A 23,862-nucleotide genomic window follows, 5' to 3' on the forward strand; every position below is an offset into this window, starting at 1 on the left:
AATGCAAATATTCTTTTACTTACTTGATAAGCCTCTGAAAGCTACAGGTTAATAGATTTTAAAAAGCTTCCCCCATAAATAGATTATTTGGCCACTTGGGGGCAGCGCAACAAGCTGGTAACACTGACATGTTAACACATTGTGATGTTGATATAGCAAACAGGTTAGTAAACCAACAGACAGTTGCCCATAAAATATCTAGCATAAAACTTTCACTCACTTCTGCTTCAACTCCTGAAAGAAATGTCTGGCTCTTTAAACGTGTTCACAAGCTACTTACAAACTTTTCCTGTCTGCTGTTTGGTTTGGGTTTTCAGGTAAAGCTCAATAATTAAATGCTTTTGTTGTTTTTTCTGAAGATAGCTGCAAACTGTGACTGTAAACAAGTTGAACAAGCACAAAGTTGTGGGCTGTAAAAGCAAAACAATGAGCTGAAATATGCTAAAGATCATTTTCAGTGGGATAATGACTACAAATAACCCTTTTCTATGTTTGTCCCATTGTTTATAAAGAAATATGTATCAGTGCAGCTTTAACGTGACGTTTTTTTATTGGCTTGAGACAAATCATCATAAATCCTTTCCCTCTCCTTTGTCTCCTGTGCAGGATTTCAGGCATTCTTCCCCCTCACCTCCTCTGGCCTGACTGACCCACCAGCCCACCACCATGAACTACCTCCGCCGGCGCCTGTCAGACAGCAGCTTCGTGGCCAACCTCCCCAACGGCTACATGATGGATCTGCAGAGGCCGACCCCCACGGGTTCATCCACCTCCTCTCCCGCCTCCCCGGCCACAGAGAGGCGGCAGCCTCCGAGTATGCCGATTCAGAGCCAGAGCTCGGCCCCAGCCTCTGGCCCGGCCTCTGGCCCGGCCTCAGGCCCTGCCTTAGGCTCCACTGCGGGCGCGGGGAGCTTTCTCAGCTCCTTCTCCAGCGTGGTGAAGAGTGCTCAGATGGCCCAGAACGTTGCTGCCGCTGCGCACGCCAAAGCAGCAGCAACAGCTGCGGAAGGAGCCTCAACAGGAAGCAGTCAGCCAGCTAAACCTGTCGTACGCAAGCCCAAGATCCTGCTGGTCATCGATGAGCAGCACACAGACTGGTGAGTGAGAGTTTCATGGTGTTAGCGCGCGTGTGAGTTTGTTGCAGGAGTGTTACTGCTCAGGAGAAAAATCATGATTGTTAAAATGCCTTCTGATTTATCTCAAACCCTTTGTGGTTGTTTTCAGTGTAGCAGAGCCAGAGTTCATGTAAAGTTTAGCTCCCTTCTAATCCACAATAAGTCACAATAAGCTTTCTATACTGAGTGGAACACATATCTGCTTCATGTTGCTGAATTGTTATTCAGTCAGACAACTCACATTTGTGATAGTTTGAAATCACAGCAGCAGAACACAGCTTGTGTTTGGCGTCTCGGCTCCGACCTCATCACTCCTCGCAGATTTATTTTACATGCAGAAATTTGAGGAGTGATGAGATAATATCTTACACCCCCCTAGCCGGAGCCCACAGGTGGATGGCTGGGGTGGTGATGGGGCTGAAAGTATGGGCACAGTAAGTATGGAGCTTTGGACAAGAGGCTGCTAGCTTACCTTAGCATAAAAAGTGATGCAGTTTTTTGGGGAGTTATTTTCTTGGCAAGATGCTGCATTTTCTTAAAAAGAAATGCTACGTGGAAGGAAACTAGTTGTAGTTACAGCCATTACTCCCCCTACAGCTTTTTCTATTTGTTTATTTTTTGGGCTTTCAACAGCGCCAGGCTGGCTAGTCTTATGCTAAGTTAGGCTAACCACCTCCAGCTCCATTCTTAATACACTGACGTAAAAGTGGTATCAAATCTTCTTATCTAACAAGAAAACAAGGACCAATATTTCCCCAAATGATGAAGTATTTCTCTGACATGCTGTCCTGGAGTTACCTTATTGAGTCAGTAAGCTAATTAGCACACCGTTAGCATATAGAGGCTAAATCATAAAGATTGTTCTGATTCAGTGAAAGGAGCGAGACATCTTTAGGTTTTTATGCCGATAGCGAGAACCTCTGTGCTGGAATTAAAACCCTCATGGTAACAAGAGGAGGGTCTTTTGCTCTCGATATGACAGAAAAATAAATGAACTCTAATAAGAAAAGATGGGGTCATGATTCAGGAACAGCACACACGTTATATATCGGCCGTCTTTGGCTGCACACGAGGAATTGATTTCCTGCAGTCAGGACGCGCAGCAGCCAGTTTATCATGTTTGTCTTACCCAATCAATAACCTGCTCTTCCATTTCATGAGTTGTTATTCTGTTGCCTGACATTTGCTGGTAAATCGACCTCAGCGAAGCCGTTATTAGCCATTTCCAGCGCTGGGGATTAATGCACACAATTAGCCGGGATCATTTTGTGGCGCAGCATCTGTTTGTGCTCTGCGGGAAGACGAGGCAGAGGTCTAAAAATGATCACTAAATTAAAGCCCTCCTGCTGACAGCCGCGTCAAAAGCACGAGGATTGCTCTCAATACTGTGAAAGCCGGGCCGCCTCTTTTTCTTTAATCCGGCTGGCTGAAATCCCAAAAGTGGCTGTTCGTCTTCACATCCCGGTGTTTCTGGAATGAGTCGTCAGAGGATCATCCGCCCTCTGAGGCGTTCAGGTCCACTCCTACTCTCTGAGGCGCTGACCTCACTCTGACGAGAACACCTGAACAAACTCGGTTATACTTCTACAGAGAGAATAAAGGCAGCTTGTTTTTTCAGGATGTGATTAAACTGTAAAAAAAAAAGTAGTTTCTCTTCTGGTTTCCGATTATATGCAATGTTGAAGCAGTATACAGCAATACCTGATGATATAATGCAATCCACTGCAACAGACCTGCAATAAATGCTACCTTTGTGTTATTATTCAGGTTTCTGTGAGGCTGGAAATATAATGTGTTAATTAAATTAGATTCAGGAAAAACCTTTATGATAATTTCATTTATTTTATGCTTTTTATAGGAAGATAAATTAAAAAATCTAAATGCAAATTAGAAGGAGTTAGAAAAACCTCCAAGATCAAGAAAACAGCACATATGAAGTCATTGATATTATATGTATTTTTCAGTCTTTACTTTAAAATGTAATATGTCACTTATATAAAGTTGGCGGTTTGCCATAAAAAAGGTCAAAATCAAAACAGCAGAGGTCGACATGTTCTGACTATTAGCCCTAAATATGGATCAAGCTGCATAAACACCAAACTCGGAACCCATCGGCTGTCGCCTGACGACCACGGTTGACATGTCCGGTTTAGCCACAGTCAGGGATAAGGAGGCCCAGCCAACACTTCCTTTTCCGTGCGCTGCACTGTTTACGGTCCAGTTAGCAACTTGAGAAGCGACCGTGTGTTCAGATCTAAAGTGAAGCAAAATTCGCCCCTCCAGATGTGTCTGCAAAATAAACGGCATCGTTTCTTGGTTCATTAAATCCCCTGGAGGAGCGTCCGTTCATCTGTTTCTGGTGAGCGTAGGCTTCACTGTAAATAGTAAGTGACACAGAGGCTGCACTCTGGATACCTACTGTGGTATGAACAACAAAAAGAAACAGATTTTCTTGTGACTTTAATTAACAGTCTTAAGTTTGCTAAAATATAACTACATCATGAAGCAGAAATGAAGCTCTCTCAGGTCTGTCCTCAAGAGGAGAAGAAAACTACTTTAAAATGCTCGTTTGTTGAACGGAGGTCGGATCGATCATTTCTGATGCGTTCGAGGAAGTCAGGAAATCTGAACGGCTTTCGTTACACAGCGTCAGGGAATTTATCTCAAGTTGAATTTTAGATCTAGAATGGACTGTTAGCTGTTAGCATGCAGATGTCTGTTTATAGAGATTAATAAGTAGGTAAATCCTTCCGCCTGCTTTTTTTCTCCTCACGGAAAAAAAACAGTTCCTGCATACGCTGCAGCCTGCTGATACGTGATTGGTCAATATCACTCGGACTACAAACGTACCACAAACAGAAACCAGAACGCTTGTCGTGCTAGAAAGCCACACCCCTGCCTACAGATTCTACATTTCTTTGTAGAATCTGTAAATAAAGATTACATATACACTGGATCTTACATTTCCCATAATGCACCTTGTCACAGTCCTGAGTTTGGTTTAAGTGTTTCCTGTTTTATTTTGTACGTTTTTTCCCCATGTGTGTCATATCTTGTTTTACTTCCTGCCCTTGTGTTTCCCTCCACTTTGATTGCCCTCATTAGTTACACCTGTGCACCAGCCCGGACTCTCCTACTCAACCACCTGTACGTTGCCTTAATCAGCTCAGCAGCATACAGACAGACAGTGTCTTTGCTCTCTGCTGGTTCAGCGTGTGTGTTTCCCCTGCTTTTGGATTGTAGCCTGTTTGATCTGTTTTTGTCCCTGGACCTGTTTCATTTTCCTGCCCACCTGCATCACACGGACTCAGTCAGTAAGCTTCTTTGTAAATGATTATCTGTTTAATTTTTGCACCTACCTACCTACCTGCCTGCCTGCCCGTGCTCTGTGCCTGCATTTGGGTCCAGTTTCTCTCGTGACCTTTTTTTAATTAATCGTTAACTGCAGCAAACTCTTGTGACAAACCAGATCACCCTCGTGCTTATTTGTTTGTTTCATTTTTTACATTATCGTAGTGCAAAGCCAGTTTCAGTGTTGAAAGATTTGTGGTTAAAACATAGCGACAATACAGCTGAAAACACCGGGAGAGAAGTGAAGAACAAAGTATATAGAGAGCCTTTAAACACTGTCAGAGAGACAAGTTTTTTTCAGTTACAAGCTTGTTGTTTACTAAATTAGACACTGATAAAAAGAATATTTTGCACTGGAGTATATTATTGAGATAAGGTTTGAGAACCGGGCTGCATGTTGGTGCAGTGGCTAGTGCTGTCGCCTCACAGCTAGAAGGTTCCCGGTTCGAATCCGGTTCTGAAGTAGAGGGTCTTTCTGGGTAGAGTTTGCATGTTCTCCCCGTGTATGTGTGGGTTCCCTCCGGGTACTCCAGCTCTCCTCCCACAGTCCAAAGACATGCTCGTCAGTTTAATTGGGGACTCTAAAAATGCCCGTAGGTGTGAATGTGAGCATGTAAGGTTGTCTGTCTCTGTGTGTCAGCCCTGTGATTGACTGGTGATCAGTCCAGGGTGTACCCCGCCTCTCGACAATTTTCACACTCCACATCAGTATTCAGCTGAGGCTTTCTGTTGATAATTGCAACTCTCATGCTCAAGAGATGAGAAAAGAAAAATAACCATGGTGATGTCATCAGGGTTACTTTCCAGAGACACAGAAGACATAATACATGTGTTCAGGCTTAATAGTCTCATGACACATAACGTTTAACCTTTGCTCTCACAAATGAAAAAAGGCAAATATACATAAATCTAAGTAAGATGCATTTTTATTATCATTTATTAAATGTTTGCTAAGTAATGTATTTTGGATTTGTCAGTCTGTTCCCATTCTGACCACTGGGTGGCATCACAGTTCAATTACAGCTCCACAGAGAAACACTCATCAGTCTTCCTGTTCTGATGTATGTGTGGAGAAGTGAAGGGCCTCGGCCAGCAGGTGGTGATGTGTGACAGCTTCTGAGGTTGATATGCAACACTGTTCCTCTGATCAACAATTAGCACCAAGCTAACAGATGATCTGTCATCAACAGCAGAGTGAAATACTTAACACAATGTACGGCTGCATTGAGACAAAGTCAGGTCAGAGGCAGGTCAACTTCAGGACAGGTCAATCTCAAGTAAAATCCTCACACTGGAGGAGACGAATCCAGGAGGGTGTCCTGAGCTGAGCGTCACACCTTTGCTATTTTGCTAAAGGTAAACAAGTAGAGATGCATTGGGACAATAGTGGATGTTTTTGTTTGTTTGTTTGATTTTTGTAATTTGACTTGTTCAACAAAACAATCAAAACATAATTCATTAAGGCAGTTAAGGGATTTCAACCACATCCCCACAATTTGCATTAAATCTTTCACAACTCACTCAAATGTGATTGCACAGAAATGTTGCACATGTTTTTAGATTCAGTGAGAGTTACACTTTACAATGATATCATTATTGCTGTTGTCCATTGTGAACAAATTGTACAAATCTGCTCAGAAATAATGACAAAACATGCTCCGTATAGCTGCAGAACTTGCCTAAGAATTATCACATTTTAAGCTTTCTTTACTGTTTAAGTGAATCCAGCGATAGCTGTCTGTACATCCATGGGTACATTGCAAACAGTACCTGCTAAAAGCTAATTCGGCATACTAATTAAAATAATGATAATAAAAATAAAGAAAAATAGGGGCACAGTTGTCTCACTTTGTTTGTCAGCATGCTTGTTTAGTGCTAATCTAAAAGTCACTTCAATTCAGGCAGAATGTTTGTCAGGCTTATTCATATTGGTTTCAGGAGGTCTTTACTTTCTGCCATACAAAGTAATGACTTTTATTTAGTGTGCATAAAAAGAACATTTAACTGTCTCCTCCCAACAACATGAAAGAAGCCTCTCAGTCTGCAGCACATTGTGCACTTTGTTCTGCTGCATCTCCACCCTGTCTGTGGTATTTTATATGAAAGTTATCAGTGACAAATGTTGGGGAGTTTCTCAGATGCTGCTTATGATTAAGATTAGATAGCAACAGCACTGAGGGGAAAAAACAAGTGCGTCTGCGCCGAGATAAAAGTTACTATAAATCTGAGACATTTTCTGTTAATTAGTGTTGAATAAGAATGTCAGTGAGTTCAGAGGAAGCTGCAAGTGCGGCATGAAGCAGCAGCATAACCGTAAAAGCTCGACCTCCGAGACAAGTGCAACTCGTAAAAAAAAGACCAAATATTTGGCTGCTGCTTTGGCAACCTGTCCGTGTGATGGTGTCGGCTTCTTCGTTAGGACAATGTGAAACCTGCTTCTGGGCAGCTGAATCCTTCTGTTGATTCACGGATCATCATGAATAAGGCGTACTGTACACTGCTGTTGAAATCTCTGTGCTGTCAAGATAAAAGTTTAAACCACCCTGGCCAAACATCTAATTTACTGTACAGCCATGTAGTGATTCCAGATGTAATCTCTGTTTGTGGAGTTCCTCCACTCTCCCAGCAGTCGCTCTCTCAACAGATGTGTTGGGTTTTTCTTGCATTTCCATAAATCAACAGTGATCTTATCCCATCCTCGGTCGCCGGTTTTACTGGGGCCACAGCAGCCAACAAAACTGTTTTATCTGGAGGAATAACTCTGAAGCCACAGCAAACTTTATTGCGTTGGCAAACGTCCACCAGATAAGTTAGGACTATAAACTTTAACTATGTACCACTATGTATTCTGTCCCTGCAAACACGGCAAACGCAGTTATAAGAGATGTGTGCAAATGTGCAGGATCTCTCTAAAGACACGTTGTCATGTCTGGATAAAGAAAATCTATTTTTGACAAGGCATCATCAGTGCATATGTAAGTGGCAACTTTTTCCTAATGTACTTTTCTGGTGTGTAAAGAACATCTTTTTTTTAAAGATGATCTTTTGGCCATTTTGCCTTTTATTAGATAGGACAGCTGAAGAGAGACAGGAAATGTGGGGATAGGAGAGTTACATGGAGCAAAGGGCCAAGAGTGGGAGTCCAACCTGCGGCCATTGCATTGAAGAGTACAGCCTCTGCATGTGGGGCGCCTGCTCTATCAACAGAGCTAAACCAGCACCACAGAACATCTTTTTAAAGTGGCAATGGATTTTTTATTGGCAACTTTTGAAACACACTTTGTACTGCTCCAGGTTGCAAGTCGTATAAGTAGGATATCTGACAAATGTTTAAAATTTTCCAGCATCCTGATTGGTCAGCAACTAAAGTGTGCGGACAGAATTTTTTGAATTAATTTTCACTTTTTGTATCATCAAGTAACGCAAGAAAAGCTAGAAAGTGGTTAGCTGGAACTGTGGTTCTCAACTGGTGGGTCGTGAAGCTGTTTTCAATGGGTCTTGGAAAAGAAAAAGTTGTGGCAAAAAGTCTGTGCTGCGCTTTTATTTTGAAGGACATTGGTTTTCTATGACGTGCGTGCAATAGTAGTGTAGTTTATTCACACTCCATGTGTCCACTGATTGGGTGATCCCAGCTACAGTGACATTTACATTCTTGAAACTTTTCGTGGGTATCGCAGAGAGAAAAAGGTTTTCTATAAAAACGTGTATAAGTTATTTCAGCACTATCAATTGAATTTTATTTAAAAGACATTCGAAACGCACACTAATTACAGCCATCTGTTTCCGCCGTAACATATTACCCTTGAGTAACATCATTTGAGCTTCCCACCCTGAGAATGAAAGGAAATTGGCTGCTGGGTAAATTTGATGAATGTGTAAGCCATCCATGCATCCAGTTTCTATACCGCTTATCTTGTTGAGGGTCATGGGGGGCTGGAGCCTATCCCAGCTATCATTGGGCAAGCAAGCTGTACACCCTGGACTGATCACCAGTAAATCACAGGGCTGACACACAGAGACCTTTCAAGAACCCCTATCACACCTACGCCGGGCAATTTAGAGTCACCAATGAACCTGACGAGCATGTCTTTGGACTGTGGGAGGAAGGCGGAGTACCCGGAGGAAACCCATGCATGCACGGGGAGAACATACAAACTCCTCGCAGAAAGGCCCTATTGGTTGGAACTGGGATTCGAACTAGGAACCTTCTAGCTGTGAGGCCACAGCGCTAACCACTGCACCACTGTGCAGCCCCTGTATGTGTAAGCAAACAGTTTATGAACACCAGCATGAACTACTTTTAGCTCTGTTTTGGGCTCCACCGCCTCCTGAAGGAAAAATGCCTATCTCTGCGAAATGTTCCCATGTTCATGTTGTGTGAAATATGGTATATGAGGAAAGCAGTGACAAGAACCATCAATGCTGGTTCAGTATTTTACAGTGAAGCCGGACGAGGCTTATATCAGTGTCACGGTCTGTCCTGGCTTAAAAGCTTGGTGAAGGTATCACAGTGGATGTCGAGGGTGTTCGTCCATCCATCGCCCCCTGCCTTTAGGGTTGAATTTCCTCATGGGCATTCCAGCTGAGAGGCTGAGGTCTCTGGGGAAACGCTGTTCTGTCCTGACAAGCTTGGCCTCCAGCAATGACTGATGCACAATAGCAGTACACAGCACTGAGGCGATGTCTCGGAGAGCATCACCACCAACATCGACAATCCCTCCTTTTCTGCCTCTATCTCTCTCCCTCTCCCTCTCTCTCTCAGGCTGACATGTAAGACGTTTTTGCCAAGAAGCCGTCAGTCTGTTTGCACTGCGTTCTGAATGATATGAGCATCTGATTGCTCAATTCAGCAATGCTCTGGCAAAGTGTTTACTCTCCTGAACCTCGCAGAGTACTATGTGATCCTTTGGTTGCCCTGAGCCATATGAAGTGGGTTTTAATTTCATGTTTTGTCATGCAGGGAGCCCACACACTGCTGTGCATCCCAAGATTAAAAAGTAGAAGAAAATCTCCTTTTGGCAACGTCAACCCAAAAGTTCACTGAGTGCTAAGATGAAGACAGTTATGTACTTCATCAGGACAACATAGTCCCACAATCTGTAGCCTCATCTTTGGATCAAATTCGCGTGAATGTCCACAACCATGACATTTCAGTCATCTCTAGTCAGGCTGTGATGAAACTGAGTGGGATGGTGGATCCTCAAACTGATAAACAGCATTTTGAAAGGTGTATTTCTTAGTCACGTTTTCAAGCTTTGAAAACTGCAGCAATATTAACGGAACATGAAAGGAAGATGCGGATGGTACCACTGTATTTTCAAGCATTGGAATGGCCCATGCCCTTTTTATTACCAATTCCATCGCTGGCCTATGGTGAGTGTGTGTAGGTTTTTGGGGTATAAAAGCCCCAGTATTAATTGAACCATGCTGGTTGGATCATCTAACTGCGTAGTATAAAAACTGCTGATGAAACAGGCATCTTGCAACAAGTTCACCATATCTACTAAAAGGCAGATTTGCTGATTTTCAATCTTATCTCTATCTAAGTTAGAAATACAGCGTGAAAAATGTCTTGCAGTTGTTGCCGCAAAAATCTGATGTCCTCCTAACCACCAGCTCCATCATTTGTCAGTTGGATTTCTTGTCTCTGCATTTGCTTGCATTGCAAACTAGCTATAAAACTTCACTCAAATCTGAAAAGGCATTCCTATTTTTCACAACAAAGGAGTATAAAAGTCCCTTTGACATACAGAAGTGATTGCCTTTTAGTGTAGTCTTTATAGCTTGTTTCTGCTGCCTCAAAATGGCCAGATAAATAAATTGGTTATGTTGACATTTAAAGGGCCTGTTCACCGATTTTTTTAACCTCAGTCCTATCATGCTATTATGGTACAAAAAAAGGCTCTGTGCCTTTGGAGGACGCTATCCGCTTCTCCAATGGGCCCTGGAAAACCTACGCCAGACTACTACGGAGGCCAGGGAGCTTGTTAAACTACACTTCCTCAATCTAGGACGCCTGCCTCCGACATCATGTCTCGTTCAAAATCATCAGGTTTGAAATGTAGAATGCAGACCCGAAGATTTTTTTTTAGACGATCCACCGGTATATTGTCATCGTATTTCGGATTCTGTACCGCTCTGAGCCATTGCCTGCAGCGAACACAGTAGTATTTCACTCCAGCGTCTGTCGCTGGGCCGTTCCTTTCAGAAGGAGGGGCGCAATGCAAGCTGGGTGTTGTAGGAATGTAGAATGTGCGAAACCACAAGCTGTTTGTACAACTTTCTCCACAGCTATGGCGCCAATTTAAAATATTTCTTCTATCGATTACAGAGAACACCAGCTTTGACTGACAGTGGCTTTTTCCAGGTGTGAATTGCTGCTTTTAAAGTCTTGAAATAAATCTATTGTCCTTACATCCTCTTCCTTTAGGCAACATTGTAAAGAAACACTCCACTTGAATTACCATTTTATGCAGATGATACCCGATTATATCTATCAATAAATTCAGATGATACTGACAGCTAAACTAAGAGTGTGTCTTAAAGTCACAAAAACAGGGATCACCTGCAATTTCTGCTGGTAAACTTACGTTCTTATACTCCGACTCATCTCAGAGACACATTATCTATAGGAACTATTGTTCCTGCTTAAATATCACTACTATTCTTCTTTCCTATTGATCAATTGATCGGTTGGTCTGGTTGGTTTATTGGAGTAAATGGCCACCTACTAAGAGCAAAGTCTTCCACTGTGGCTAAGTGCTTGCTCATGGGGAAATGTAAACAGTTTTTTATTATTGGGAGCCGTATGTCCTCTATAGAACAAAACAAGAGCTAAACTAACATATGGGGAATTTAGTCTTCATCTAAAAATATGTTTCCAGCATAGAAAATCTCCTTTGTAAACATAGCAGTATTAACACAACATTAATTTTAGTGCAGTACATACATATAGAAGCAGAGATAACTGTAAAAAAACCCTGAAGGGCCAATCGGGTTAGTCCTCAAACATGACTCATACGCTTCCTATTAGAGGTACAAAAAAAGAGGGAACATATTCTCATGGTAAAAAAAAAAGGAATTTAGCTCCATGCTGTTTATATAATGGGTGTGTGCACAACTGGGAGAAGGAAAGCCCAGACCTCTTTGCAGAGCTGGATGTTTACACTGCAACACGTATAAAGCAGTTGTTCAAACCAAAAGCCTGTAAATTACATTGATCACTTGGAGTGACGACATGTTTTGCAATACCTTGAAACACATACCAGTCATTTTTAGGAGGTGAGCCTGCAGGTCGTGCCTCATGCTCTGTGGTGGTGGTCCAGGGTGACAGAGGGCATTGCCTGTCTAGAATGTAGGTCAGACATGCTGAAGATTCACGGCTTCCAGAATTACAGAGAATGACACAGCCAAGGGGCCAAAAAGTCCAACAGCTGGGAGATGTTAAGATCGAGATCCCCCTCAGCGGCCATAATGAACCTTAATGAATGGACCTAAAAGGACAGATGTAGGGAGATGAAAAGCAAAGAGGCGGACATGGAGAGGACAAGTAGAGGAGGAAAGAGGCTTTGTTTGATGAGAGGCTCTAAAGAAAAAATGCTGCAAAAGGAAAATGTGTTTTGGTGTGAGTAGGTCGAGAGGCACTCGAAATCCTAAACAGCCTGTCCCAGTAACTGAAGGCCTCTAGCATGTAGCCTATATCCTCAGCTACTCACAGCTTCAGCCTGCAGCCCTTGACAGATTGTTAACCATCCCACGCCTGCAAGGGGTGAGAGTTCAATGCCGAGACCTGCACAGCACTGGGACAGAACATGGCTTTAAATAATATAATGGCTGACAATGTGAGTTAGTGAATCATAAATCCTCAAAATAACACACTTCAAGATTCTTAAGATTTTCAAATTAACATGCTAAATAAAAGCAAGTATGTATGTTTAGTTGTAGCACTTCTGCAAAATAAGACATCATTTCCCATAATCCCTGTTGCATGTGAGCCACGAGGAAAAACAGCAAAACAACAAATTTTGCGCCTTCATAAATGATGTGTTCAGTAAAGACTGAGTTTAAGACAGCTTTAGGGTGTCTCGAGTTGGAGATGGGTAACAGTAGGGCTGACCTGAATGCTTCGAAGCTTCGATACTTCAATCGTTGCCGTGGTAATGGATCGCTATCACAGTTACCGTGTTAAACATAAAAACAACAAAAGATTATGGCTCAAACAAAAGGAGACTTAAACCGAACAAGAGCGAGAAATGGAGCTCCTCCTGTCCATGGATGACGATGGAGAAGCATCCCACGGAGTAGCGACATGAACCGGAGTCAAAATAGGAAAACCGATTCCAGTCCTCTTGAGTTGTGGAGATTAAAAGCGGACTGTTATTCGCAGCTGTGAACTGTAGCCAAGCGGTTGCTTTGCATCCTTGCCACTTCAACCCCTTTTTTCGAAAGCAAAGTAAATGAGAACGGGAAATGGCAAAGTTTCGACACCCAAAGAGAGGCATTCGGGACAGCCCTAGGTAACAGTGGTCTTATCCGCTAAGTTTGCGTTTCCAGTGTGTCGTAAAGGGGCCTTAAAAGGTAGCATCAACTGAAAGGCAACGCATGGAAGTCTAGTTTTCTTTTTGGTCAACATTAGAGGACTCATCCAATCTAATAATCCCGCGCAAAGTGGTCCAGTGTGTATGAGACCACTCTGCAGAGGACTATTGTACACAAAACTCACTGTCAGCAAACTCCAAAGTTGTTTCTTTTTGCTGCATCAAACTGGACACATTGAAATGAAGGTACAAATAGTGGTGGTGCTTTTTATAGGGATGGACTTCTATGCTAGCACCACCAAATAGCAGCACTAAAATAACCTTTGTACAATAATCTAACATTAGGTACAACAAGTTGGAACATCACAGATCTTCCAAATAAAGTTTAACTCATACTGGGGAGCACTAGTCAGACAGTTATGTAACGCGTTCTTTGAAGGGAGGTTTCAAAAGTGGGAGAAAATGATTTGGCTTAAAGACAGAAATCCTGCTTTGACTAGTTGCATCAAGTTTCAGAAGAGTGAAATGGTCTAACAAATCATTGACTTTGACCTTTGTGTATTGCCTGTTGCAACTCCCTTTGACTTGAAGGAAGTGCAAAACTAACCACCCCAGCATCCACCTGCAGGCTCCAGCTAGGGGGGTTTAAGATATCATCACATCCCACCTCAAATTTCTGCATGTAAAATAAATCTGCGAGGAGAACGCCAAACACAAGCTCTGTTCTGCTGCCTCAATAAACATTTCAAACTATCACAAATGTCTGACTGAACTCTACTACTCACAGGAAGTTCAGACCACAAGAAAACATGTGCGTCCTTGCTGTATGATTCCTGTATTTTTTCCCATGTGATGGTCTGGTGGTGCTAAAGCCTTTTAGCAGTGTGAGAGCTAAGTGTAACTACCATAGTCATTGTGTTTGTTTAACAAAACAGCTACCAGAGTTTATTCTTTACCTGAATCACATCACACACGTACACACACGTACACTCCTCCCATCAGGGAGTTCTCTTTATTAAAAGCACTGTATTTCCCTTGTTACTATTTCTCAAGAGATTCTGTTTATCTGAAGCCCTGCAGGTCAGATTCTGTAATTATGGAAAATATGACTCATTGTTTTGCACACTCCCAAGGTATTTTGGAAGGTCTGTTGAAATTTCAGCTCTCCTTCAATCAAATAAACAAAAGATATTTTAAGGTTGTTTGGACTGTTAGGAGTGGGTGCCGTTCTTGTAGGGGAGGAATCCACAAGTACACATATGAACGAAAGACAAATCAATCGTTGAAATGTTGTCATTTTACAGTTTGATTGATCTCCATTAAAGAAATGACGTGCAAATTGTTATTAGATAAAAGGTTTGAACTGTATATACAAGGCTTTCTTGACATTTTGTCTTTGTCTTTTGTCTTTACAGGGCGAAGTATTTTCGAGGGAAGAAGCTGAACGGAGAGTATGAGATCCGGGTGGAGCAGGTATGGTGGATTAAATCTCAATTCTGCCCTATTATTAACCATTAACTGATACTTTCAACACTCTGAAATTTGTAAATGAATTAAATATTATTGTGGATTACCTGTTTGTAGCTAATGCACTGGAGTCCTGCACAAGTAAACCTCATTGAGTGCTAACTGAAGCGAACTATGAAAGATAACATGCAACATCAATATAAAAAAATAACGACCAGTTCCCTCACCCTGTGCATTTATTTTCTATATCAGAACACCTTAGAGTGCGTTATCGCTCATATACCACGCCGTTTTTTTTTTTTTTTTACAATATAGGACTGTCCCAAAGTGCCTCCCCATGAAATCTATTATACATAACCTGAAAATAGAAATCCAGACTGTTATGAATATGTATTATAACCACCCTTTCATATGCAAAAAGCTTACTCGAATGTGGCCGTCCCTTTAAACTCAAACTCAAACAAACTTTCAGGAAAAATGTTTCAAAAATATGCTTTTTTTTGATTAACTTGACAAAAGCTAGACGAGAAGATTGACACCACTCTGTCCGTGCTTTAAGAATTGAGCTTATAGCAGGAGGTGATTAGCTTAGCTTAGCATAAAGACTTAAGGGGGGAAAAACAAGCTGGACGAAGATTAACAGTTCGCATATTAGCGCCTCCTAAGCTCACTTATGAACATGTTATTTGGTCTAAGTTTAAAGACCATAATTACCCCCTTATTCCAGTATTTATGCTAAGCTAGGCTTAACAAGTCACATGATAGCTTTAGCTCCATACCAAACAGACAGACATGTATCAATCCTCTTATTTAACTCTTGGGAAGAAAACAAAGAAGCATAGTTCACTAACTATTCCTTTTAAATTAGCCTGATTTTAATTTAATATATATGTGCATTAGTCTAGACGTGCAGTATTTACAGTTTGCAGATAACGCCTAATTAACCTCAATTAACTGTTCAGTTATACATCTGTAAGCCATTGTTGGGACCGGAGCCGTCTTTGAGGGGTGGGTTTTTATGAGAGGAGGAAAAAGGGACCACAAAAAGCTGGACCTGTGATTTTACAGCCTGTTTGCTCAACTCTCTACTGTTGTGGTCACATCCTCTTCAGGGACAGGGTGGGGTTGGAATATGAGTCAAACATTTTCTATAAAATCTAAACATTGCATTGATATTTTTTTTGTAAATCTCGGGGTGTCACACGTTGAACCCCAATAAAAATGTGTGGGAGTTAATGAGGCCCCTTAAGCTGATAGTGACGGGGACCATATGAGCCCACCAAAGCTCAGCTATAGCTCCAGCTGACCTACTTAGATCTCCTTGGACCCGACGCTATTTCCCAGAAGCCCTCTGCTTTGACTATAACAAGTCGCTCGCTAATTGCCTTCAGCAGCCAGACTCTTCATAGGCTGTTTGTGCACCTCGCTGTGAGCCTTAGGACGGTGGAAACCCAATCTCTGTGTGAAAAGTTAGCGTCATGCTGAGATGAACCCTTTTAGGGGACAACAATAAAAACAGCTCTGCGCTTCCCCCCCTCTCACTCCCAAATCCCACTTCCTTGTTGGCTTTAAACATCTTTACCAAGCAAACATTTTGACATTAGACTTTTTTCAATGGCAAACCAAAACACTGAATAGCACCTACTTTAACACAGTGTAAGTCTACCTGCTATTGTTAATATGTTCTTTATTCTAGTTTAGTAAAGCTCCAAAGGCTGTTTTTATTTATGTTTTTCTTTAACACATCACAAGATATTCTAATCACGATATAATAAAAGAATAATAGTATTTATATTTTTTTCAAACATAAGTACCCCCAATACCGAAGCAGCAACTTTCTCTAAACTCTTCAATCTGCAACATACCGCAGTTAATCTCACTAAAACTCCCCAAAAACCACCGACACACTAAATACATGGCTCAAATAACCTCGATGAACTGAAACACGTTTCTCACTCATTCATCTATTATATATACCACAGGGCTGACACATATTGACAAACAACCTTTCACACTCCTGTCACAACTACAGCCAATTAACGAGCATGTCTTTGGACTGTGGGAGGGAGCCGGAATATCCAGAGGGAATCCATGTGGGGAGAACATATAAACCTACGTTCCCCTACATCCGAACCGGGATTCGAACCAGGAACTTCTAGCTTCTAACTTAATCTAGCTGTGAGGCGATAGTGTATCCTACTGAATTAGGGCTGGGCGATATGGCCATAATCCTATATCACGATATATCTTGTTTTCTGCTAATTTAACAGATAATTAGTCCATATGAAATAACCATATGGTAAAGCTTAATTTTGGATAATCCTGTGTGAATTAAATACTTCACAAATAAAAAGTACTAAGTTTCTGTTTTCACTTCTGCACGTCCTTTTCTGCACTTTAATGTCCCTGTTAATAAACAGCTCCTCCCTCTGTGCTTCGTTCCATGTTCACTCCCACGTGCAAGGATTAGAACGTAAAGCGTTGTCAGAATGATGCAAGAATTGCTGTAGAGCAAAACACATACGATAGACATTTTCATATTGTTTTAACGATATATTTATTGTCATATTGCCCAGCCTTACTGACTGACCAACAATATACACAAAACAGGAACTTGAAACTGAACTTGAAAATGTAACTTTAATTACTGTATGTATACATACAGCCAAGTATATATACAAGTATGTATATGTAAATGCATCAATTTGCTTAAAAATTATTTATTTTTGAATATGGTAATTCATATTATTTTTAACATTAATTAATTATAACAATGACCAAAAAACTAAAAATAATCAACAACACATAAAGTACACTCTATAATGCTGTCCTCCCTCTCTCTGTCCCCTTTTGAGCGTCGAGTTTGTTTCTTTTTCTTTTGATTTTCACTTATTTTTGAAGTTGTATCTGTAGTCATCCATCTTTTCTTTGTTTGTTCAGCCATAGTAGATTACTGTTCACTCGCAACGCTTGCAGAGACCGGAAAAGCAGCCGCTTAGCTCCGCCTACCCTCTCTGACAGACCAACCCCTGCTGGGTGATGGAAAACGTGTCAGTAACGTCGCTTGTGATTTTTTTCGTGAATGTCGCCACAGACGCCCAGTCCATACAAATGCGATATTTTCAAAAGCTTTCATCAGTGGGCCATAGGCTCAATCACCATTGTGTTCGGTGATAGATAGCGACTTAACAGACATTTATTTAAATGAAAAAGTTTGAGATTGTTACATTTTTATGTCCATATGGTTACCGCCCAAATGCACAAAATTAATCTTTATTTTATTTGGAATGTGCTTTTTAACAGTTTTGAAAACTGTGTTTGAGCATCTGAAAGTATGAAATATGAAGAGAAAAGAGTTTATGAAAATGTATTGATAGTGTTCACAGTTTGGGTCACATAGACTTCTGTTCAGCTGACTGTGTGAACAGTTTTGACAAACTGTACTTGGATGGACTTTGCCCAAAATATGCTCGCTGACATCTATCATGCTCACGCTGCTAAAGCTCTCTGAACCAGTGCTCACAATCCCCAAACTAACATAACTCTGGCTTACATGCTGCCATATAAGGTGCCATCTTTAGACTGCAGCTCAGACTCACCACAGCATGTGATGCTGCAGAGGGGAGGCCTGATGCCGAACTGCATGAAAGAGAGAGAGGGAAGGAACGAGAGCGGCTTTCATTCTTTGATGTCATATCTGTCATTAAGGCTTCCCTGCTGCCTGTACCTACCCAAGCCACTGCCCCACAGCTAATTTGTGCGCCCATTGTTGTGGATCATTCTCTCTCATTTACATGACCCACTTTGAAGTTACATTTGGCAGGCGCCTGAGGTCCACTGTCCACCGGGTACCTCCTTTTATCCACTAAACAGATCCTCATGGGAGCGCTGGTGGGGGTTCTTTGCGCTGCTAAGTGTCTAATAATAAAAACAGGCTGAGGGCTGTTGCTCTTTAGCAGAAGGATGAAACATGTTCAGTAGTAGTTCTTTATGTTCTAAGAGCCAAAAACATGACAAGCAGTCCCCACAGTCAGATTAGTATGAAAGCAAACCTTTTTTGATTTGACATAAAAGTGCCAGAGATTTAAAAAGAGGCCCTCACTGGTGCGTCATGTTTTTTCTCTGCTCCTTTCCTTTTTACCACAGTGTCAGTATACAGTAGGGCTGGGTTTAAAAAACTGTTTTTTCCGACCCAATATCGATTCATAAATCCCAAGATCAATCTATAAAAAATATGTAAAAATGTGTCTGATCACTCATGTTTCTGAGCGCTCCTGAACGCAGCACGACTCAGCGCATCTCCCCGTAACACGGCAGTGAGGGAGACATGCCCGGACTTGTTTACTGCAAACTACTATCGAGTCCATGAATACCCAATTAATTTTGCTCTGATGTTTATGTTAATCTCTGTTAGCGTCGGCTTTGGTCGCAAGTGTATTTTCGGCATGTTGTTATACAGTAGGCCTTTCCCCACATCTTCTTCTTCTTCTTCTTGTGGTGATTTATGGTGGTTGGCAAACAACGTTACGGTGCATTACCACCACCAACTGGTATGGAGTGTGGCTTGGGATTCTAACTACTGTATTCAAAACTAAATATTTAGGGGGGAAAAAATGGTAGAATTTCCACATATCTCTTAGTCTCGTGTGGTTTTGTTCTTCGCGCTGTGAGATCTCGTGGCCAAATCTCGCACAAGTTGAACCCCAGTTCGATATATAATGATATTGTAACTGAAATACAAAAATCGAACTACCATGCTCATCATCTCTGTGTTTAGTGCTAAATCTAACATGCTAAACTTAAGTACAGTTGTGGCTGGAAACCCTCCAGAGCTTCTTTTCTGCTCTACTTTCAATGAGGAAATCTTGAGCTTGACAGCGTTGGAACAGACATGTTATATTATGCTGGTAGGGAAGAAGCTTTGAGCTTGCAGTTGCAAACTTATTTTGTGTGCTACCTCTTGAGAAAGTGCATTCATTGTCCGTCTCACAGTGAAATCATGGGCAATGACCGGTGCAGTTTGGGCATTATAGTGAAAGCTCAAAATTCATACTGTAAGCATAAAATAATGGAGATCCAATTTATTGTACAGGAACACACCAAGCTAACCTCACAACACCAAGTACATTTAACTGTATCTCTCTGACCCAATCCATTCCACCTCTTTGCTTTTTTAGTCCTCATTCCATGGTATTTTATTTAACTCAAATTTGTCTTTATTAAAGTTGATTATTTTCCGCTTGACCTCTGCTCTGACCTTACATAGATTAAGGTTTTGCATATTAATAATCTCAGACATTTTAATCTCTAATTAGATTGGCTGTTCTGAGATCAAGTGTGCCGTAAAGGGCAGGTCTGTTTTGTTCCCACCATATTGTTGGTGGTGGCATCAGGTTTGTCCCAAAGCCACTACCTGGAATGTTAAGTTTGCTACTCCAAGTCTGCTAAAACAACTCTATAGTTAAGTATTTACAATAGTATTGACAATTATTACTGTAAAACCTCGAACAGAAACAGAACCTCCAATAGTAGCACAGTTCGAAAGACTTTCAGGGCAATACTTACATTAGCTAGCCACCCTGAGCTACTGGTTATACCAGACTGAAGTTGGAGCTTGGGCATTCCAGAGATCTATGGAGGTTGTGGGATCAGTTATTGCCGGTATGTATGATACTGGAAGTGCCAAGCCAAGGTTCTCTTGAGCCTGTTGGACAATGCTTGGTAGATTTGGTACTTCGACAGTTGTTACAATCCACTGTGATAAACATCAAAATGAAAGTTGACCAGCTGCAATCAAAGTTGATCACAGACATTAAGACACCCAGCTAAAGGCTGCCAAACAATCTGCCTGTTTGCTTCCCACCAGCCCTGCAGAGTCATAAACACTGCAATTTACACAATTGGACAAATTAGGCAGTTAAATTTGAGGAGGTCTGTTGTTTGTGAAAGAACAAGGGGGCAGTTCTTCAGAGTTGCCGGACCATGTGTGGTTTTGGTCGGGCAGGGCAACATCTGCTCCGCAGGCGTATGACCTCAGCGCTGTCGGTGCTCCTTTCTGCTGCAGCAGTGGCAGCTCACAGGCAGTTGGCTGTATGTTATCTGTACCCTTTCATTGCCTGGTATTTGCACATTACACATGGCATCTGGGCAGAGGCTTGCTCACTTGCTGCAGACCCTTGACTGATCCAGCTGCCCCAATGCCTTCTGTTGCCCCGAGGCGTTTAGCATCTGTCTTGGATTTCAACATTTAGTGCCTGAATGGATTATTTCACTGCTGTACAAGGTGGTAGTGATTTAGTGGCAAATACTTCTCTGTGATTCACATGAATGCTCCACTGTACTTCAGACCTCTCAATTGCATCAGCATGTGATTCAATCGGGCAAACGAGTTTTATCTTTATGTCTTGGTTGGTCAAGGTTTTCTGAATTGAAACCGAAGAGGTGAAGCAATAAAAATAAACTCTGTAACCAAAAATATCCATCTTTATATGAGGGAAACCACGCGATAATCTGGACAAGAACAATTTGATCAAAGGCTCTTCCTGCTTGGTCACAAGGGCGGTGTTAGGAGGAAAACAATAGGTACTTGTGAAAAGGAAAAATGAAGGTTAGTTATAGATCTGAGTACACCTCTGGGAACATCCATTTACTTTTATTTTGCCTTCTTTGGCGTCATTTAAAGCATGTCTCTGTAAGTATTTCAGACTTTTTGGTTATTTTTAAAGTGTTCTTTAACCGATTCGAAGCTAAATCCAAAAGGCAACTGGACTTGGTTAAAGTTCTTTAAGACGTTGCACCTCTCGTCTGAAAGTCTTCAAGAACTTCAACCAAGTCCAGTTGCCCTTTGGAATTAAGCTTCGAATTACCATGACCTGGTACTTACATCAGGAGTGACCACAGTTGAGCAAACAAAAAAGGAGGTACAACAAGAAAGGAAGTACCCCAATTAATTCCAAATATGACGCAATAAGATGGCAGTCTGGGATTTCAATTTGAATTGCTGGATTTAAACCATTACCCCACCACATACTTGCATTGGCAGGTTCTTACATTATGTCACCATGTGTGCCCTAAAAACAACGATTCCAGAGAAAAAAATATGTTCAAAAACCTGCAAACATGCTAGAGAGGTTTTGTTCCTGGTATCCTACTTTTAAATTTAGGTCCATAAATATATGTGCCACAAGTTTGGTGTGAAGGAACACCACTGCTCTGGACCCCGGCCTGAGCCCCTTTGAACACCATTGGGGAATCAAGAATGCTGAGTGCAAGCCAGGCCTTCTGAATCAGTGTCTGACATCACAAATGCTTGTTTGGCTGAAGCCTTTTGGAGAGTCTAACCATAAGAGTGGCAGAGTTGTACGGCTGTCTGGCTTTATATTAATGCCAATTGTGAAACTGATTCAGTAAAAACACTGTCAGAAGTGGACCTGTTGCTTCTCTCTACCCAAAAGCACTGCTTCTCAGGCTGTCCTGAAATTGGAACTCAGATTGCTTGATTTTTAGACCAGTGTGCTAACCATCACACCACAGAATGTCCATACTACATTCTTAAATAGACTGTTTTAGAAAACTTAAACTGACAATGTTTGCACTTTCATTTATTTCAGCCAAAGTAAGCGTTTCCATTTTCTTTGGAACATTAACTTTCTCTGCAAAGAAAAAGTTGCAAAAGCTGAGCTTGACCGGTCCTCTCCGGTTATTTTTGTCAAAGGACAAAAGACCCTGTTTACAATTTGACTCATGACCAAATGAAAGGCACCTTAACCACCTGAACCTCAGGGACACGGGTTAGTCCAAATCTAAAAATACCCGCAAAGATTCCAGATGAGCTGCTGTCAAGTGGTGTTTACTGTACTGTCCACAGGTTCACATGGCTGGGTGGTCAGGGCAGAGTGCACGCAGAAATGCAGGGATAAATGAGGCTTGCCTGTAAATCGTTGTGGCTGAGCTAAAACGGTGTGTTTTGCTGCTAGACTTTCTGTCACATCCCCTGTGATATAGCCAAAGAAATGTTCTTACATTTCTGTTTGTCTGGATTTGACTATGTTACTCTAAATACAAAAATCAGGTAGCCATTAGCAGAGGTACTGACTATGGCAGGAACGACAACTTGTGACAAATATTCCGCCTGAGACATTGAATCTTATCACAACCATCCTTGCTCTCATAATTCTGTTCTGTCTAACAGGTTGGCTAAAAGCAGTTCTTAATTCAGTCTGGATGCAGGTTGACAGATGAGAAGAATCAGCTCTGGAGGCAGTTGTCCCATGTATCACTTCCTGTTTTCCTTTCCCAGGGCAAGAGCTGCTCCGAGACAAGTGTCTGAATGTGTTACCGTGATGGTTACCATGGTGCTGTGAAAAGCCTCCTGTCCTGGCTTCTGGGCCTGTGCCCCGCACCAGCCACTTCATCCATTACTACCCAATGACAGTCGTTGTTCGCTCTCCTCTTACCCCAGACCGGCCAATCAGAGATGGCATGGAATGCTCGACCCCTGCCAAAACTTTGCCCACTCTCTGGCTTTATCTGGGTGCAGCAAAAGTCAACGTTTGCCCCTGTTTGGGCTGGAATTTGTTGTGGAGATGAAATGATGTGTGTACGTGTGAGGGTGCATTTTGAGTGTTTTTTAGCGTGGAATGTGCCGCTGAGCTCACAGATGTTTCTTTCAGAGGAGGGTATCTGAAGAGAAGAGCTGAGAAAAGGAAGGGAGCCAAGTGCATGTCCTTGAGGCACATAGTGTGTGAGTGGCGCCTTGTTGTCCCCTAAATAAGATTACGGCATTTACTCGCCCCCTGCTCTTCCTCTGAGAGTGCAACACAATGAATAAAAGAGGTGGGTGTTTTTTTTCTTGGCTAAAAAAACCCTGTTTCGTTACGTTGGTGCATTCTTTTTTAAACCGACTCACTCCCCCATACAGAGTTTACATGGGCCACGGCACTGGATGAAAGGGAAATTTATCTCTGAGAGAATATTGCTGATAATATTCCCTTTTTATGTAGATGAAAGCCCATTTAAAGCAGGCTTAAAGTCTCAAAGGATGATCAAAGTATGAGAATGTGTAGATAGCAATTGACTTAACTTGCTATGCAAATTGGCAGGAGCTGGGTTGAGTAGAGGGTCAGCTGGAGGATTTGCTTCCATCCCCATGTGTGTTGACGTTGGTGAGGGCTGATCTACACGACACGTGTTTGCACTGCCTGGCTGTTGGAGCCTTAAAGGAGCAATTCACCCCTAGAAAAAGCCACTGTCAGTCAAAGCTGGTGTTCTCTGTAATCGATAAGAGCAATAATATTTCAAAGTGGCGCCACAGCTGTGGAGAAAGTTGTACAAACAGCTCATGGTGTCGCCCATTCTATATTCCTACAGCACTCAGCGTGCATTGCGGCCCT

At 41.9% G+C, this 23,862-nt stretch overlaps 1 protein-coding gene across 1 annotated transcript in view; it reads left to right on the forward strand.

Annotated features, from left to right (window-relative positions):
* Window positions 1-23,862, forward strand: part of syn3 (synapsin III) — a 127,642-nt gene that overhangs the window by 16,134 nt on the left and 87,646 nt on the right. The window contains exons 2-3 of the mRNA XM_069670761.1: window positions 607-1,097; window positions 14,419-14,476. Of these exons, the coding sequence (XP_069526862.1) occupies window positions 667-1,097; window positions 14,419-14,476 (489 nt within the window). The 5' untranslated portion in view covers window positions 607-666. The remainder of the gene's footprint in view (window positions 1-606; window positions 1,098-14,418; window positions 14,477-23,862) is intronic.

This window comes from Semicossyphus pulcher, unplaced genomic scaffold (assembly GCF_022749685.1).
Source record: "Semicossyphus pulcher isolate SPU_LCO1_2020_fin unplaced genomic scaffold, fSemPul1.0.p SCAF_20, whole genome shotgun sequence".
NCBI lineage: Eukaryota > Metazoa > Chordata > Actinopteri > Labriformes > Labridae > Semicossyphus > Semicossyphus pulcher.